General features: G+C 37.5%; 1 protein-coding gene across 6 annotated transcripts in view; it reads right to left on the bottom strand.

Annotated features, from left to right (window-relative positions):
- The window catches only part of EPS8 (epidermal growth factor receptor pathway substrate 8), a 136,493-nt gene continuing 121,061 nt past the window's right edge, over positions 1–15,432 (bottom strand). For all 6 annotated transcript variants that reach the window (XM_057427905.1, XM_057427911.1, XM_057427906.1 and 3 more), the window contains 4 exons: positions 10,342–10,579; positions 6,634–6,814; positions 6,059–6,188; positions 1–1,443 (listed from right to left, as the gene is read on the bottom strand). In XM_057427905.1, the coding sequence (XP_057283888.1) occupies positions 1,330–1,443; positions 6,059–6,188; positions 6,634–6,814; positions 10,342–10,579 (663 nt within the window). In that variant the 3' untranslated portion in view covers positions 1–1,329. The remainder of the gene's footprint in view (positions 1,444–6,058; positions 6,189–6,633; positions 6,815–10,341; positions 10,580–15,432) is intronic.

Genomic DNA, 15,432 nt, shown 5'->3' with positions numbered 1-15,432 from the left:
TTTACAATAAATGGCACTAAACACCTTTATTAAGATTTTAATTTTTCTTTTATGAAAAATGAATAGGATTCTTCTTTCCCTTGTATACAGAGGAAGAGCAAACTAATGGCAAAAATCAAGAACACTTTCTTATTTCAATACCATCTTTGTAGCCACAAAGATACAACTATTTAACAGACAAGAAATACTATTTATTGCAGACTTTAAGCTGATTCATGTGAAAAAGGCACTATGAAACTTAATCAAACTAGATGATTAAATTTGTCTAAATTAAGTGATATTATATATTATATATTATACATATATTATATATAAAATCACATGACCATGTGAAACAACAGAGTATTTTGTGACAAAAATTACTGGATCTTCAAAAAATAATATTTGCTGGAAGGAATGTTTTCTTTCTTTCCCCTTTTGCCTCCAGGAATCCACTTTGCCAGAAGATTACATTTATAAAGGGCACAATAGCTTTTTACATAAGGAAAACCTGATATCTGGGATCAATACACAGAGAAGTCTAGATTATACACGGCTCTTTTGATGGGTTAAGTTACAGACAAAAAAATTGTATTATTAAAAAAATAACGTAATATTAAAAAAAAAGTATTGTGAATTGTTTCATGGCTACCTACAGCAGATCTGATCACCACCTCCTTGAGCTGACTTGAGTTACTATTTTCTAGTTATTCCTTCATGTGCAATATTATAGTTCATCACAGGTGAAGTATTGATAAAATCATGGTACACAGTATTATTTTGCTATAAACAGCATCATTAGTAATAAAACATCATGGGAGTGATTCAAGAAAGATTCAGTCTATGCTGGGCTGCTGTTCATTCTCTAAACATTTCCTCTGATTACTGGCATCAATGGCTTAAGTAAACATCCTGCAGCCGAATGCATGACAAGAAAGACTGAGCCAAAAAGACAGAACTGCACATTACGGCAAGAGATGGAATTCAGAATCTTATTATTACAGAAGGGTTAAAATGCTTTTTAGTTGCTAGCTCAGCTTCTCTCACATGAACCACAAAGACCTTCCAGTTTATCTGCCATATAATTCCATCAAGCCACAACTCATTTTTGGTTGCGAATGAGTCATGTGCCAATATTTTCACCTGTCAAGAACCTCCACTGAATTTCTCACCTGTTCATTTTTAACAATGAGAAGCCAGCAGCAGGGAATTCTGTAGATACTACTGTAAATTTTCTTTATGGTGGCTAGTTATGTTTACAATATAGTAAGACACTCCCCTTCACTGCTTCCTAAAGCAAAGCTGGATGATATAATGCTATGGACAATGGAATTAAGGAAAAAAACACATTTAGTGGCTGCTTCCTTCATCAAAGGACTCCACACCTGAATCTGTGGCAGCTGCACTGATTTTTTCTTGTCGTCTTCTCATAATTTCTTGCAGTTCTGAACTACCACTGTTAGCCTAGAAACAAATAAAAAAGAGTTCATTTGTGGTTTTGACATGCAACGAAGTTCCTCTGCCAACATTCTGACATTTGAACAATTTAACTCACCTTGCAGCCCCAGAACTGAAAATGTGCCAAGAATCTGATTAAATAACATTTGGAATAGGAAAGTATTTACACTGTCCTTAAATATGGACCTGAAAAAAAAACTATTAAAAGCCTCATCTTTCCTTTCAGCACTGCTGAGCATCTTTAATTCTCATGCAAACCCCTGGAAGCTTTAGATATTTATCAGGTGAAACACTGCTTCAGTAAAAGCAGGGTTAAAGCTCACAAAGTTTTTAGGATTCCACCCCTGAGTACTTAAAAATCAGGTTAATCGCATTTGGCAAATACAGCTTATAAACCCTTGGGGGGTTTAGATTTATGTAAACACAAAATTAATGCATGCACATGGATTTGCATAGACAAGGCCCAAGCAAGGATCCAATCCTTGTATCTCATATGACACAATACTCCATTATTCATTTGCTATTCAGAGACACAGGTTTCAAACTTAGAGTACAATAATAAGTATTGAATCATATTACTATATTAGCAACAGTGAAGTGCTGTGAGGACAAGGCTTTATTTCACCTTTTCAGGTGAAAAACATGTCTGCTGACCAAGCTGCAAACATATTGCTTTGACAATGTAAATGAAGTTATTAGCAAGGCCAGGGTACATATCCTAGAGCAGAACTTTCCAAAGTGTGCATGACTTTGAATAAAACTAGGGGATTATAAAGCAAGAGCTGTATCTGCTAGTGTGTTATTTGGCTATGACATGACCTTCCAAGCCTCAAAACTAGCTTCCAAAATAGCCTCTGAATAAGGAAGCAGGATTGTTAAGTCCTTCAACTGATCTGAACTCTGAAAATTTATCCAATTACATAAAATTTAATTTAGATTTATCCCATTATATCCATTATAATGCAATATCTGATGCCACTACCTGGCAGATAGGTTAGGTGTCCACGAGGAGGGAGGCTACAATGCTTCTCCTAGGCAAATTACCATTGTTCTCTTCTCCCAGAGCGGAAGGGCAAAGCGAGGGGCTTATAATTTACTCTCTGAAGGTGAGAGAGCAGTTTTGTCTTAATTCACCTTGTCCTTGGCCACTTGGTTTCAGATGCAGAGCAAGTGCAGCAGTCACCCGTTACTGAAGTCATGCATAAAAACCATCAGCAGATACCCAACAGTGTGCTTTATCAGATGCCATGTAGATATATTTTCCTAAAAAGGACTGAGTGGCTGGGCTGAAACAGTTTACCTTCCTGATAACATAAATAACAACATGACCGATGAGCCTGAAACACTGCTCAACTGACCCAACTGCAATGTATCACGTGGCACAGCAGGAGAGGCGCATCCTACTTAGAGGTGGAGTACAGCATCACTAAATAGCCTAGGGTTGTTCTTAGCAATACAATTTTTGGAACATACTGCCAGACCTTGGCCTTAGTGATCTATCCAGTTTAGCCTCTAACCAGATCTTGACTCCATCATTCAACCCGAATTGTGTCTAGGTTGTTCCTTTTACCAAGGTGTCAAAGAGAAAAAGCTATTCTTCCAGGCAACTTGATACTATCAGACAGAAACCATTACCAGCTCTAAAGTGAAGTGTGCCCATGCTTCCTACTGATGGAGTAGTAAGACAATGAGAATGTGGACCTGAAGTGCTACCCCTTCTGGAGATGACAAAAGTCATGTTCAGGATCCTGTGTCTCTATGCTTATCTTCTGTAGGACTTTTCAACACCAGAGCTTGAAATGCTCAACAAAAGTTAAGGAAATGGACACATAAAACCTCATAATTATGGACACTGTCAATATTTTCACTTTGCAATGAAAAGGTAAATCCATTTATATGACCAGCCAAGCTGCTGTAATGCACTGTCTTTGGCATACAAGCTGAACTCCAACTCTCTGGAGCAGCCCCAGAAAACGAGTCCAAGAGGGATACTTTGATCAGTACAGAGAGTGTGGTGCATCCCACCTCCTCCTGAGACACCGCTTCTTGCCACCACCATTTCCTCTGGCAGAAAGGAGGTGTTTGGCCCTGGCTATGTCCAGCTCTCTGTCAAGTCGAGACATCAGTCTCATGCAGAGTTATCCTTCCGCTTTTGCTTGGCTATGCTCAAGAAAGCTGTTAAGCCCCAAACACCTTCCTTGCACTTGCAGTTTGTTACTTGGTCATGTTTATACAGGGGCCACAAAACTTTGTAAGGAGTCTTGCTTCCTTTTATGTTTTAAACTCTGGTGTGATTCAGGGCTAAATGGAATTACCATGAAAAAAAGGTAAAAACATTTTTTTTTTTTTGCTACTTTTTGGTTTTTCCTCATAAGGGTACAATTACTAAGTTCCAACAATAATTGCAATTCCATTGCAAAATACTGACTTCATCTGCCTGAGATAGAAGAACACTATAAAGAAAATTACAGATGCATAAAGGTAAAGATCTGGATGTCCATATTTGGGAATGCAGCCCCAAATCTGAGAGGCAGGCCTTTCACTGGCTTGCAGAAATGGTATGAATCCAGAAACACTTGTGGAAGATCCCAAGTAGAAATAATAAAGGAGTCATGGAGTTCTATAATACTAGAGAGTATGTGGGTTTGCTCTGTCTCTGGCTATTATTGCTATTTGTACTTAACACCCGGGTCATTTACTGCAATAAAGGATGCCAGAGCACTTCATGAAAATTTATCACTGATTAATCATGTAGGACAATTACGGTGGTCAAACCCATAACCCAGTAGCAGCTTGTAAAAAGCATTCAATTGTAAATTGGGCCCGACACTGGTACAAGTATGTGTGTGCGTAAATGTTTCTGTAATTGGCAGCATTTTTAGTTCCAGCAGTAAGAACATAGCCCTGTTTAGAACACAGCAGCTCATCTTTGCTAGGTCACATGTAGACATTTTGACTGCAGTACTCATTCCTATAGCTTCTCTTAAAGACAGCCTTCCTAAACCTTGCAACGTGAAATATTGTAGGGACAGAAAGGAAGATGCAACTTAATGTTTTGAGTAACTCCGTAAATAACAGGCTAAATCAATCAGGAATTACATAAATTCTGAAACTCATCAGTTAAACCTCAAATAACTGAGAAAGAAATAAATATTTCAATTACATTTTCACTAACGAAATCCAGTTACTTTGTTAAATTACCAGTACCTGTTTATTAACACTTGTAGAGGATTTATTAAACAAGTTTTGACTGCTCAGTTACTCGAAGAGTAAGACCTAACCAAGGCAAGCAGAATAACAGCACAGAGTAAAAAAAAAAGTCTCCTACTATTCCAGTGCATCTCTGCTTTTCAAACCAACTTCCACCACAAAGCCACTTCCCTGTCAGTATACAGAAGCCTTACAAAACTGAAATAAGTTAGCTGACATTCCAGAAAAGTTGAATACACAGATATCCTCACTAGGAAATAAATGATGGATTGCTCTGGACCGTAGCAACATATATTCCTAAGAAAGAAAGTGAAATATTTCTCCCTTCCTCTAACTGGAAAGCAGAACTTGAGGAAGAGAATAAAGCAATTTTAACAGTGTTAGAAATCAATGCTCTCTGATCCATGCTGATAGGTAAACTGTAAAATATGCATCATCATAAACTTGTCTTTGAAAGTATGTCTGGTAGTTAAAGCTTAAAATAATTTAAGACAGACAGTCCCAGATTCTTGTAGGGATGGAAACACACTTTAAACTTCCTCAAGATTTTATTTTAAACAGGATGTGAAGAATAAAGCTTCTCATTTGGGTCAGCCTCACCTCTAGACAACATTGAGTCCATCTCTCCACTTGCCACAGCAAGTTTAAAAAGATTTCTAAAAAGAAGTAGATGCACCCATAGTTCTCCTGGTTTAAAATTGGCAAGCGTTCTCCCTAGCACAACTCTGTATACAAGTTTATAAGGTGTGTAAGGAACAATACTGCTACAATAAAAGCAGACTGCCAACAGAGCAATGAACAGAGAGACACAACACTTTAATCCTTAGCTCAGTAATTCTGCTAGCAGTCAAATGTGTTTTCCTCCACTAAGGAACTCACCAATACAGATGAATAAGCATTGACCTGAAAGGCCTTAAGATTTAACAGTGGGCTCATGCTACCACTTTCTCACATCTAATAAAACATATCTCCTCTAAAAATATAAAGCAAAACTAACTCATCACCACCAAAAGTACTAGGATTACCTGTTTGTCCAATTGCCAGGCAGAGCAAGAAGGAACAAAAAAGGGCATTTTACACTCTCCTATTGTTTGCCCCTAAGTTCTTTTTGGTTCATTTTGTCTTCTTACAGCCTGATTACAGCACACAACGTCTTAAGTATTACCATGCACTTTTTCTAACATTTTGTGGACCACTTTACAGGTGGGAAGAGATCCCACCTGATGTCCTGATGGCTGAATGATGTTTCAAAATATTCAAACAACTCAAGTACAAATAATGTACTTGATGTGTTAACGTACATGTGATGGGAACTGATGAAAAAACAGCTGCCTCACAGGAAGACCTATTTAGTTCTACAGGTTCAAAATTGGTGACCCAGCATCAAGTTAGTAAGAATGGTTATACATACCTCTAAGGCAGACTTCTGTACCGTAATTTGGCTGTAGACTCGGGACCCTTCTGGACAAACAGTCCTCAGTTCCTCTTTATTGAGGGAGAAAAGCTGAGCACCCGTCAGCACGCCAAGGCTGTTGACAGTCCTGTGGTCACACCAAGGGAACAAACAAGAAAAAAAGCAAAAGTACACTAATCAAGGCAGAGTAGTAGATTGTCTTCATCCCACATCATCAGGTAGGGATATTAAATCAAGACAAGACTTTATGCAACAGGACTCTTGAAGTCAATTCAGTATCTGGTATAAAATGTACCTTTTGGTGGAGGCTAGTAGATACCTTTTTTTCCTAAATATATTCTGTATCTCTATAGACCTACAACCACATTGATATATATTGAGATTATATAACATATATGCATATACAGAAATATATATATATGCACACAATGGAAAAAGAAATACTTTTTTCCAAGGGTGCAGCTGAGATGTCTTCAGAAGGATGCTTCATTTTAAAATGTGGGCAGGCCACATCCTAATTATTGATAAGAAAATAATTTAAGAAGTTTTCTTATGATTTCCCTCAAACTTACACAGGGTTGAATCCCTTGGACTGCAACCATGCTTTTACATCCTCAGGTGAAGAGTCATACGTGATGTTAACTACCGGAATGTTGGGTCGTGGCACATGGAACTTCCTCTGGGCAGCACTCCGGCCAATGGTGAGCCGGTGAACAAGTTCATCCTGCACTTCTTCCATCTGTGATTTCCTGCCTAGAGAGAGAAATATGCCCATAGGAGTTATTCTCAAGGTTGCTTCATCAAAGACAGGTCATTTCTTGTACTTACACATTAAACCTTTTTTCTTTAAAGATTCATTCACTAGATCTCACTAAATTATCATTCTCCTTTTTCCATGGAGATTTCAATATTCCCTCTCTCTTTGCAAAACAAAACAAAAGCAAAAAAAGCCCTAAACCTCAAAATTCAACTGAGACCCTGGAAAAAGGAGATGAACTTGATGTCACAGAGGCACAGGTCAGCAGCACCCAAGCTGTGGAAGAAAATGGGCACAGAGGGTTACTCAATTGCCATAGTCCGCGATTCTTCAAATAGAATTATTGTTATAAAAATGGAAACAAAAAAGATAAGAAAGAATATGAGACGGCTTACACCGTGGCTAAGCAGCACTTTCCACAAACATAATTTTTAGTGCATTTTTAGTGCAAATCAATGTAGAAAAGAAATATTTCCTGCCAGTGACACGTATCACCTTATGTCTAACAAGCTATTATAGCTATCAAATTTTTGAAGGGGTTTTAAGAAATCTGAATGCATTCCAAGCCTGAAGTGACTGGTCAGCTGAAACAGTGTCACTCTTCATGTTAAAAAAAGACAAAAAAAGGAAAAAAGAGATGAAAAAAAATTGTTGCTCTCACCAGAGACATGGGAATTGGGCAAAAGCATTGCGGGTGTTTTTCTTTATTAAACAAAACTGCACAAACTCGCTATCTCACAGAACCTATTTGTCTGAAGTACTTAGTTCAGTTGCTTGTCATTACCAGGCAACAAACTGAGACGCTTTCATGCATTTCAACAAAATCAATTATAACAACAGTAAAATTTTTTAACATACATATAAAAGCTTCTATAGATAATTTCACAAAAATAGGTAGAATCCAAAAGGGTGTAAATATCTTCTGGGCACAGAGAAGATACTGATTTAGCACAGTTAAACTCTCCATACAGTAGCTCTGGAATAGCTATAAAAATCCTTTGACAAACTACTTTAAATTATTTCAAAAATTCTCAGGATTTTCTTAGCAAGATATTTGTAGCCATCTTTATTCAATCCTTTCACTTTAATACAAACACAGTGACTACAGCACCTGCTCTGATGCACTCAGATTTCAAAAGCTATTCCCTTTCTCCCATTACACAGATGGCAACAGAGGAAAATGACCATAACTTTGACATGAAAAAACTCTAAGATAGCAAAAGTGTTTCTCTCTCTCCTTTTCAATTCTCTTAAAACCTCTGCAAGGACCAACATCTCTAACCAGTTAGACAAATAAACCCAAGATTTACATAGGCTTTTAGGATATTTTTTTAATTGCAATAAAAAAAAAACAACAAAACCAAAAAAACAAAACAAAACAAAACAGAAATGGTTTAGCCATTTTCTTCTTTCTTTTACAAAATAGCCCCAGGTTTAAAGCAGAAAAATTATGCCTAGTAAAATATTTGAGGCATTCAGGCCCTATTATGTTGGGTTACTTCCCCCCAGAGTGTGAAACAAGAGAGCAAAATGACATGTGCTCAGTGATATGTGAAGGTCTGAGATGGGATATGAAGTAAAACCTTTAGGCAATGTTATCAAAGCACGAACCAGTTTCTTTTCCAAAACAGGAAGAGAACAAGAAAATTGCTATCTTCCTTCTATTTACACAGATTTTGAAAGACTTATATTTTATTTAGACTAAGACTGTATCAAAAGAGAAATATTTAGCTGTTAGATAACAGATTTTTACTGTTGTTAGATGCATTATCATAAATAAACAAGATATCCTCAGTTCAAAGGTACTACACTGTGTGTTCTCTGCAGGGTTCAGGTAGGTACTTGGTGTACGGGGAGGGCTGGACATTACCATTGCAGAGGCAGCTATTTTTTGAGGACTGTGAGGTACCTAAAGCCCATTAACTGTGTTTGAGCAACAGCTCCCAGCGGGGTAGAGGAGCTGTCATGCATGGCCTAGGGCCTCAGAGAAGGCTGAGAAGGCAAGAGATGTCTTGTAACCACTTAGGCTACAGCAACCCTTCACACCTCACACCCTGTACCTGAAGCCAGGATGGTCTTCACATTTTGGGTTGCTAATGGATAGAGAAGCCATCACAGATACAAGGGAACACCTGCTAGAGCATGCAAAGTCCTTCTTACATGGAAATAAAATGATCGTGTGTGTGTGTTTTTGAGAGAGAGATATAGAAACACCCTCATTTTCTATCTCTTTAATAAATAAAACCAGAAACCCAAAAGTTAAGTAACAAACTGCCAAAAACCAGACAAAGCCAGAAGCCGGCCATACTGTTTCCTTGGGAAGCAGGAGTGAAGCCTGTTCCTCCTGCCAGGCTGCTTTCCATTTACAATTTCCAGCCAGCCAGTCTGTTAGGTGAAAGGATTAAAAAAGGTCCCAGAGCTTCCCAAGTTCAGAACTTAGGTGAGAACTAGTCTACCACCAGGCAATGTCAAAGCAGGTTCCACCGATGGAGTGTGGTTATCCAAGCAGGCATGCTTCCCGTTCACTTGGGACAGGGGTGAAAAGAACCCCTTCTGCAGAAAGGATTTTGCATGGTGCCGGTTTTTAGCTCAGGTGGGTATAGAATTTTCCGATAAGGCAGGAGGCAGACAATGGGAAAAGCTGTCAACTCTTGAACTTCAAAAAGCTTATTTAACAGCTAGTAGTTTAAAAGCTACAGGAAATGCCTGCCTATGAGTTCCAGTTATTTTTAAGCCGAGCAATCACATTGCTTGAAGTGCATTTAGTACAGAAATTACTGACTAAATAGTTCCCCTAACTTAACTTGCTTTTCATAGAGTAGGAGCCTCAGCATCACTTAGGCTTTATACTCACAAGGCAGCCTCAATCAGAACTTTTCATGACTGCCACACACTGCTGTATGCAGGCTGTCATGCTTTTCCACCTAAAGGTATGTAGCTACAACAAGGACATGAAAGCTTGCTCAGTGGCCTGCCAGTCACTGTTGCTTTGACCAGGCTAAGGGGACCTGATTATGAGATGAGTCTCCAACACTATTACAACATAGTTCCTACGCATCAGCCAGACTTGTAAGTCTTCTTGCAAGCCTTGGATACATGTTTCAGAATGGCGCAAATGCCCTAGAAATATGGATGACCATGGACAGAAGTGTAAAACCAGCCTAAGTGATTTTAAATGCAATTTAAACTGTAATGTGGCAGTGAGTTCAGGTGGAACATATACATTAGCCAGAATACTAGCATGGGCATTTACAGTGTGGAAAACCACTGACTGAAGATCCCAGTCATTCATAAAAGGATAGGATTTAGAATTAGGACAAGTGCAGAAGTGTTTTGCCCATATCTACCATTGTGATTAGTGAGAGTCGGAACACACATACATAGGAAATGTGTATTTTAAACATAGGGTTAAATATTTCAAAAACATTCATCTAAAACACAAGGTTTTAAGGAATTTAAGGATTAAACAAAACACACAGGAACGGAAGAAACATTTTTCTCCTTGCTCCCTAGACAAACTTACGATCCACAGGAACTTGCTTCTGCCTCTGGGTGTCTCGTGCAACACTACCACCACTGTCGCTAGAGGTGCTGCTTTGGCGGCTGATGGTTGCTGGTGCTTTGGGCATGGGAACTGGTATAGGTGCTGGTGCGCTGGGAGGAAGGGGGACAGCCACAGGGACAGGAGCAGGTGTTGGAGGTGGTGAAGGAGTAGCAGGAGCTGGGTCAGGTTGTTTTGCTATATAGTCCGTCCTTTGTTTCTGAAAATATGCAGAGAGACTCGGTTCAACAACAGAACTTGGACAAGACATCAGACAAACTCAGGTTTCTGCAAAAACTGCTGGGATGCTTTGCACCAACTGACTTCATCTATTACACAAAGACATCTTACTTGCCATATATAGTTCCACAATTTGCCAGAAGTTGATCTGGCATCAATGTTTGGCATCAATTTCCTTCCCCTTGGGCACCAAACTTACAGCAATGGCATCATGTGAAATATGTTTCTTTCATGAGTTCTATAAATGATATTGTTTCTAAATCCCAAGCTTCTATGCCCTGGCATATTTTAACAACTTCCAAAATTTTTGGATTCTTGGACTTTATTAGTGTAAAACTGTATATTTTAGAGATGTTAGGTAAAAAAAAAATAGTGAAAAAATAACATATCCAGCCACACCTAAGCCTGACTAATGGTTTAATTTACAAACATCACTGGGTTGGGCTAACACATTCTTTCTTGAATTGCAGGCAGCATTTAGAAGATTCCTGCTCCTCCCACACATTCAGTTGTGCCTTTTCAGCTACTTATGTGACCACTACATGCCACCTCAATGCAATAATCTGATTTAAAAAGACCAATCCGCAAACTCCACAGCTCTTGGGATAGGGCTGTTTTTCCCCCACACACTTTACACAGTATTCTAACATTATTAATCTAAAAATAGTGCACATTAGCTTGCTGCTATTAGCTAGGCAGCAGGTGCCTCAAGAATAATTTTTGGGGAATAACTTATTTTCTCTTTCTTTCCTTTTAGAATAGGACCAGTTTCAGGAAGACTATTTTTTTCCAAAGCAACTCCAAAGATAGACAAGCCCAGAAGCTCATAAGATACCTATGCTATTCTTCTTTCAAACAGTCCGAGCTCTACATCTCCTTGTTTTAACAGTGCTCCCTCTCCACAGTTTTGGATTAACACAGCTTGAAAGTTTAATATTAAAGTTTGTTTGCTCAATTGGAATGCCTCATTTCTTAGTTATGAGAAGTCCGCTTACTTTGGTATATGAAAATAGATGAGTACATTCCCCAGATTCATTGCTCCTTCCTGAAATACCTTTCCCCATTTCCTTGGAGGCAAGAGGGTTTATGGCAGATTAAGTCAAGAAATATTTGTAGGAGCCATATGTTAAACACTGAACAGCAAATCACTGCCCCGACAACAAACTTTCATTAAATGTCAGCAACTGCCCTTGTATAGGATTCCCTAGCTCAATCAGTCTAATTGATGGACAAGACATTTTGTAGTGAATGTAAACTGGGACTGTTACAGCTAAGCTATACTGAGTTATACCAGCAGAAAGCTTCTCCCATCAATTTCTAATGCCAGTCACCTTAAGACTAGGAAAAAAGCTTTTGTTTCCCTTAAATAATTTTTCACGTAAACTGAAGCAAACATAGTCTTACAATACATTCTCCATTAAACCTTCAGATCTTTTTTCCTTAGCATTTAGTTATTCAAAGGCATTCATCTCAAATTTTGTGTCCACTTTGTACAGTGCATTGTGGGGAGATTTGTAAAAAAATCCAAAACATATGATTGACTTTTCTGTACTCTAGAATATCAATGTTACAACAATAAATACTTTTTACATTGGCAAGGAAAAGCGAAATGCATAACATAAAAAACAACAAGCAGAATAATGCATATATAAGAAATCTGTCCTTTGGTGGTATACAGTAAATATACTGTAATAGATGATATATAGTTGTACTACTGTATATCCAAAATCTTATTAATGAATTCTAAAATTTCACAGATATTATAATGTTCTAGTGATATTCAGATTTTTTTTTCATCTCTTTCACAGATTCCAATTGTTAGACTGCTATCCCCACAACACACCTTCATCTATGCCCTGACTTTAAGCACCATGCAAGAAAACAGCAGAGACTTTTTTTATGGTAGAGAGGATTCATTACAAACCAAGGCATCAAGTACACATCACCACAATCATCATCCAGAAAAAGTGATAGCAAAACATTACATGTAGCTCTCTCAATGTATGCTACTGATACAGTTTCAAAAACACGTTGTACTGCAATCACAGCCTCATCAAAACGACTTGCTGGAGTGAAAATATAAATTAATCCGGAAGGAACACTCAGATTCTAAATTTATAGATGATACATTGAAATACACTTCACATTTTCTTGAACAATGCCCAAAAGCCAATCACACATTCGAATCACATTTCATTTCTTTTTTTTAACACTTCTTTTTTTAACTCCAGATCTTTTGAGGACATCCACACATTCATCCCATCATTTCTATTTGTTGCTACAAACAAAACAAGCATGCATTATAGAATTTGGTAACTACATAGTCTTAAGAAAGTAATTTTTGAGGTTCAATATCAGAAGACTAATTTTGTTACCTCTGAAAGCTCTCCCAGCAATTGCTGTGAGGAAAATGGAGTAAATCACATCAAATAGTACTGTTAGATGGTAAAAAGTAAATCACACACGACTCATGAAATTTCAAGCACATTTGCTATTTAAAACAAAGGAACATCAGGGCTAATGACTACCTCTTCCTACTAAGCAACTCACATAATAAGTTATTCTAATTTTCTTCTTTTGAATAATGAACACAGTGTTGGCTACAAAGCATACATATGTGACACCATATAAGCTCTTTTCAAAAACAGAAACTTGAAAAGACATTTCATAAGAAATGAAACCCAGACAAAAAACTGACAATGGATTGAAGAGTGTAAGGTGAATGTAGAGAACATGTGCAGCCATAGAACAAGAAGGATTAAGTCACAGCAGGTACTAAAGAAAGGAACTTACTCATTTTAGCTTTAAGAAATATTGGCTGGCTTAGAAAATGAGGTAAAGGTTGCTGTTGACATTAATACTCATTAATTTGCTGACAGCCATAAGAAAAACAAACTCCGGATTTTTTCTTTCTTCCTCCTATTTTTTTCTTTTAAGAAAAAACTTGCAGTCCTCAACTCATGTAAATTGGAACAAATCCTTTAAATTATTTAGAACAGCGATGATACACACTCATTAAAAACCTGGGTATATCAGAAAAGCTTGCTGGGACTTTCTTATTTTTTGCCGGAAGATCTTTGGGTTTAAAGGAAAAAATAAAGTCCCAAAGCTCTTTCTCAACATACTACAGGCTGCGTCTTGTCAAAGCTTCAGTATGATTTGATCCATTTTCAATGTAAGCAAAATAAAGTTTGAGTAAAAGTGCTAACAGTATCAACCCTAATTCTTGAGCATTGTAAAAAAACTGGGAACAACGTATTTTCAAATACATTTTGGCTTCAAAAGAAGGGAAGATGGGTATTCAAACTATGGTAAATACAAACTTTGCGTTGAAAGAGGCACTGGATACAACCATAACTAGCATTACTGCTGGGAAATGTTCTCATTAAGTTAACACAGACACAGAGTTTCCTGTTCAGCTCTCTTCCCAAACTTTTTAAAGCCACAACCCTGTTTGCACAGTGCCAGGAGTTCACTGAGAGGGCTGCAGAGCATTCAGCCTCTGTTTTGTCAACAGCACTGTGCTTTGCATGTTTGCCTGAGACTCATTTCGAGATGGTAGAGAGAACCAGCTACTTGTCTTTACCCAAAAAGGGACAATTAGGCACAGAAGACTGAAAGAGCAAATTTCAAGCAAGGCCTTTTGCCAAAGTTTTCTTTGGTGGGCTCAGCTATTATGCAGAATCAAACAATTGCCTATTAAAATTCTATTACAAGTCACCTAATGAGCTCTTTGTGCGGTATAAAGAATGTATTTTTTAATTGGATCTGCACACCCACCTTGCTAAAATCTTGCCAGAAAGTAAGAAGTACATTACGATAGAAGAAATTTAGACAGAATTTACTTAATCAAATTCATATTATGTAGGATTAGTTCCCATTTCTTTAAATAAATAAATAAATAATTATGAGCAAACTGGGAACTTTTACTTTCTATCATTAATCAAATCCTTTCTACAACTCTTCAGTATACTTTTGTATAATAAGTTGCATCCCATAATTTGGGATTGGATCAATGTTGAATTGGACAGGAAACTTGTTTTTTTAGCCATCAAAAAGTCTTGGCAACTTTAAAGAGCATCTGATATGAAATGACATAAAAGAGATACTGGCTCTTGGTCAAAAATTATGACAACTCTTTGGCCACTGTAAAATGGACACCTGGCAACTGCATCTCTTCATTATTAAGCACTTCATGATCTGCAGGAAAGTTACCAGTTGCCAAAAGATGAGTATGCCACTGTCATGGTTTAAGCTAAGAAAGAGAAAAATAACTCTTACAGCTGAACGCAGAACAGACACTATGACACTAACTTGGAGTACAAATGGTGCTCTTCAGGGGAAACAACTTACCAGAGACATTTTAAGTGAGCTACTAAACAAAAGACTTGAAAGAAAGGTTTTAATGGTAGTTGCCATCTAAGAAACATAAAGGACACTTGTGAAAATAAACAGGGTTATGCAAACAGATCCCAAGTGAACCACGTACCTATCACAGGCAAAGAGACAAATGAGCATACTCAGAAGTGTTAAAATGACAATAATCACCATGAAGTTAAGAACAACTTTACTGACATGTCTTGGTAAAGACTCTGTTTATCCTGTGTAATTCATTATATTCTTAAATAACTTCACAGTATTTCAGGCTTACACTTGAGTATGATAAAGCTATAGGAAGCAACCTGCCGGAGGGCAGAGAAATGAAATTATCTTAAATGTTGTTCTCTGACCCTAATTGTCATAATTCTGTGGAGAATGCTTTATGAAAATTATTATTTTATTATTTCCCATGTCATGTCATTATTTCAAACAGAAACTTTGAAACCTGCAGTA

This window comes from Pezoporus wallicus, unplaced genomic scaffold (assembly GCF_028554395.1).
Source record: "Pezoporus wallicus isolate ANWC-B61680 ecotype Strahan unplaced genomic scaffold, APGP_CSIRO_Pwel_v1 contig_2908, whole genome shotgun sequence".
Taxonomy (NCBI): domain Eukaryota; kingdom Metazoa; phylum Chordata; class Aves; order Psittaciformes; family Psittacidae; genus Pezoporus; species Pezoporus wallicus.
The sequence above is the reverse complement of the archived record's forward strand: the minus strand, read 5'-3'. Positions and strand labels throughout refer to the sequence as shown.